Source organism: Anarrhichthys ocellatus, unplaced genomic scaffold (assembly GCF_004355925.1).
Source record: "Anarrhichthys ocellatus isolate YVR2014 unplaced genomic scaffold, GSC_Weel_1.0 scaffold5068, whole genome shotgun sequence".
Lineage (NCBI taxonomy): Eukaryota > Metazoa > Chordata > Actinopteri > Perciformes > Anarhichadidae > Anarrhichthys > Anarrhichthys ocellatus.
Genome location: NW_022285042.1, coordinates 1 through 3,781, shown reverse-complemented (window position 1 = coordinate 3,781; position 3,781 = coordinate 1). Strand labels below are relative to the sequence as shown.

At 42.8% G+C, this 3,781-nt stretch overlaps 1 protein-coding gene across 1 annotated transcript; it reads right to left on the bottom strand.

Annotated features, from left to right (window-relative positions):
* Positions 1–23: 23 nt before the first annotated feature.
* LOC116379742 (uncharacterized) lies at positions 24–3,274 on the bottom strand (the record flags this gene model as incomplete). The annotated part of the gene is made up of 7 exons (XM_031841711.1): positions 3,213–3,274; positions 2,988–3,132; positions 2,133–2,254; positions 1,488–1,512; positions 974–1,020; positions 734–881; positions 24–348 (listed from the first exon to the last, which is right to left on the bottom strand). Coding segments are annotated over exons 2-7 (803 nt in total), but the record flags the coding sequence as incomplete, so codon positions are not given.
* Positions 3,275–3,781: the final 507 nt, after the last annotated feature.

Sequence of the window (3,781 nt, the reverse complement as noted above, 5' to 3'; positions counted from 1 at the left end):
ACACACAGCGGCATCAAACTCACGTCCTGCCGTGTTCGTCGTGGGCCAGCAGCTCGGCGTCGGAGACGTCCCCGAGCTGGCTCTCCTCTCTCTGAAGCTGAGCCCAGAAGAAAGTGGAGTTGTACAGGTTGTACAGGTTCCCGTCTTGGTTCTGGGTATTGGCCCACTGCCCCTCTCCTCCACCGACTCCCCCGATGTTCCCCATGCCGGAGGGCTGGAGGCCGGTGCGCGTGAAGCCCGGATGGGACCGGGCCTGCTGGTACTTGCCTGCTGAGCACAGAGAGGAGGTCCCGTAGAAGTCGGGGCTGGGGATCATTTCATCGGACTCGTCACTGTTGTACCCTGAGCCTTCAGTGAGAAGGGACGGCGTGTGAAAATATAAATATGAAATATAAATATATCACGGAAATATCATTGTTTTACGGTATTTAAGATTATTAACCAGGATATTTCTAAAGGGCCTGTGAATAATAAACTAAAATATTTATTATCATCAAGAATTTGCTTTTATTTTCTTCATAAAAACAATTCAAATTATTAGGAAATAAAAGATTTAATTTGTATTGATAAAATAAATCATTATGTGACTTTCATAACCGCGGTTACAGTTCAAACCGGTTCCCTGGCATCCCTAGCCAAAGAGCGGTTGTAGCTGCTGGCAACATATTTATCGCGGTTGAATGTTTTTAGGTGAAACTATATCAAAATGTAGGTGTGGTCCCTCGTGACTTACCGGTCTGAGACCAGTCAGGAGACACTGGAGGGTTGGGGGACGGCAGAGATTGGGGAGGGTAGCGGCAGGTGTTGCCCGTCCTGAGGTCCTCCTCCAGCACCTCCACGATGATCGCCAGCTCCTCCAGGCTCTTTGTGGAGCGCTTTCTCTGCGTGACAAAAGACGGTGAAGGTATGCGGAGGTATTTGAAAACAGACAGGTGATTTAAAGCCTTTTTACCTGAGGTCTGGGTACACTCACCTTGTAACTTCGCTGCGCTGCACGCATCTTGACTTTATGTCCGTCTCCTGCGGATGAAAAAGAACGATGAACTCTCAGATTACAATGAAGCATGTTTTTCCTCAAAGTAGACGGTTTCTGTTCCCATTTCTCTTGTAAAGCTTGAAGAAGAGCTTCTTTAAAGCAACACCTTGGATGTTGATTCCAGCTTGTTCTCGGCTGCTTTATTGTGAAACAGGAAGCTGTTTAAATCTACGTTTCCAGTTTATTTTTGACCAATTACTGTTGCTCAGAGGATCTTTGTCTCTTTTCAGTCTGGTTGATCAGCGTTTTGTTTTCCGTCGACTAAACTAAATAGCATCTATTAGTTAAGATACTTTCTACAAAATAAAAGCATCAGACACCATTCAGACTTACAGAGTAGTCCTCTCACACGTCTGAGCTTCTGTTGCAGGAGGTTTTAAACTTTAGCTCATTAACAGTTAAAGGAGGAACACATAAACTACTAACTCTCAAGGATCTGGGTTGTACTGACCTTTGACTGATTTGCCGTATATCTTCTGTGAAAGAAGAAGAAACAAACATATTATAGATTATATGTCTGGAGTTTTTACACCTACCGCTCAGCACATTTAGGCAGGTAAAGACATTTCAGACTGTGGAGTAGTTTGTCATCCATGAAAGGAATCTGAGGAAGGACTCTACAAGCCAGAGGTTTCAGAGTAAAGATGAAGACATCCAGATGTTTATCATGCTTAGAAAGCCAAACTATATAAAGAGTACATGTGATGTAAACACTTACAATCTGTCCTGATATCACCACTTTAAAGGTTTTCACATGACTGCAGTTTGGTGACTTTTACATGTTAAAGCAATAAATGAAAGAGAACATGAAGACATGTCCTCTGTGTACAATCACACATTATGGTGAACCTTAACAACACAAAGCACCTGATGCTGATTTGTTACTAATTTTATGAATTTTTAAAATGTAGATTGTTGTTTTATTGTTATCATCAGGAAGTGTCTTCATATTCGAGTATGTTTTAATTGCAAAAAGAGACAGAAAGGAAGAAGGACCCGTTTGTCTGTAAACTCTACAGAGCTGTTGGATTGGATTGTTGGATTAATCACAGAGCCAGGTCCACTCGGGCCAAAGAAACAAACCACAAACATTCACCTGAAAGTCATGAACTTCGTAGCCTTTGTCTACGCGGATCTTCTTCAGCAGATCCCTCACTGGCATCTTGACACGGACCCCGGGGTAGACCTTCTCATCGCCGTAAAGAGAACATCTTGAGCCTGGTGAAGACACGATGGAGGACAAACCTTCAGGTTCAGACGACACAGAATCAGCTTTGACACGACACACTGCTTTAGATGGAGGAGGCCAACAGTCAAAATCAGACTATATGTCGTATAAAACAAGTGTTGAGATGACAGGAAGAGGTTTACTTTCTGTCAGAAAAATAGTTGATACACAAAGTTATCCTCCGACTCTATTTGAGCTGTAAACACATTAGATTAATATTAAATGAACGAGCTTTAACGGCTTCATCGACAAGCTTTCCAAGGACTGCAGGAGCAAAAACAATGTTTTATCCTTTTCCTGCTGAATGAAAACCTGATAGTAGAAACATATTAATCATGACAACTGGTGTGTCAATATCTAACAAAAACACAACAGTTTTTCAGCTTAGAAAGTCACCAAGTATATAAAGAAGTACTGAGCTTCAGTAGGATTTTGAGGTGCGTGTACTTAGTTGAGTATTTACATTTAATGCAACTTTATCCACTACATAAAAACTGAATATGTATTGTATGCATGTCACTTTTCAGTTGTTTCACATACACGACACACACTACGTTGAACGTTTATTAGATGAATCCCGCTTTAATGAAGGCTATAATGCGTTTGTTTTGAGCTGTTTTACAGGTGTTTACATCACTGCAGTTTCACTTTACCTTTACCTGCGCAGCATGCCTTTGCTCATACTATGCCCGGGAACAGGTTCAAGTTGCCAGAATAAGTTACCTTTGTTACCACCGCCCACATCCTGGTCAGTGAAGCCGGGAACAGGCGAGTGTGTCTCCGGTAGAGGAGAGACACCAGCCGCTGATGTCCCATCACTGGTTTCCTTTAGCTCCCTCCGTTTACACCGTCCTCCCATTCTGGACAACTTGTAACCGAAAAAATAAAACGTTTTAATTAAAAAAACAAAGTTCAGCCGTCTCATGTTTAAGAGTGTAAAGTACGTACCCAGTTCCTGTGCTTTTGGCGCAGCTTCAAGCGGCTCAGCAGCAGCTAACAGCTCACCTGTGTGAGGAATGTGTCCGGCAACATGACAACAGTTGTACCAACGAAGAAGACGACCACGCCCACTGCTGGAGGCAAACGTACTGCCGCGCCCATTTTCTTCTTCTTTTCCTTCTTCTTCTTCTCCTCCTCAACCTCCTTCTTCTTCTCCTTCTCCTCCTCCTCAACCTCCTCCTCCTCTTCCTCCTTCTCCTTCTTCTTTTGCTTTTAATGGCGGTTGGTAAACAGCTTTCGTGGGCGCCAATAGAATACGGAACAGGGACAGACGGTGTAATTACCACAGAACAACAACAATAATAATAATAATAAGAAGAAGAAGAACTTTATTTACATAGCACTTTTAAAAACAGAGTTTAAAAAGCACTTTGATGGACAAAGCAAAACATTACAGTCAAAGTTAAACCATGGTAAAAACATATCTGGACTGAGGAGGAGTGACGTAGAGACTCGTCTCTGGTAGAGACATGTCAATCACCGTGTAGCCCCGCCCTAAAGCATCCCCTGCTTTATGG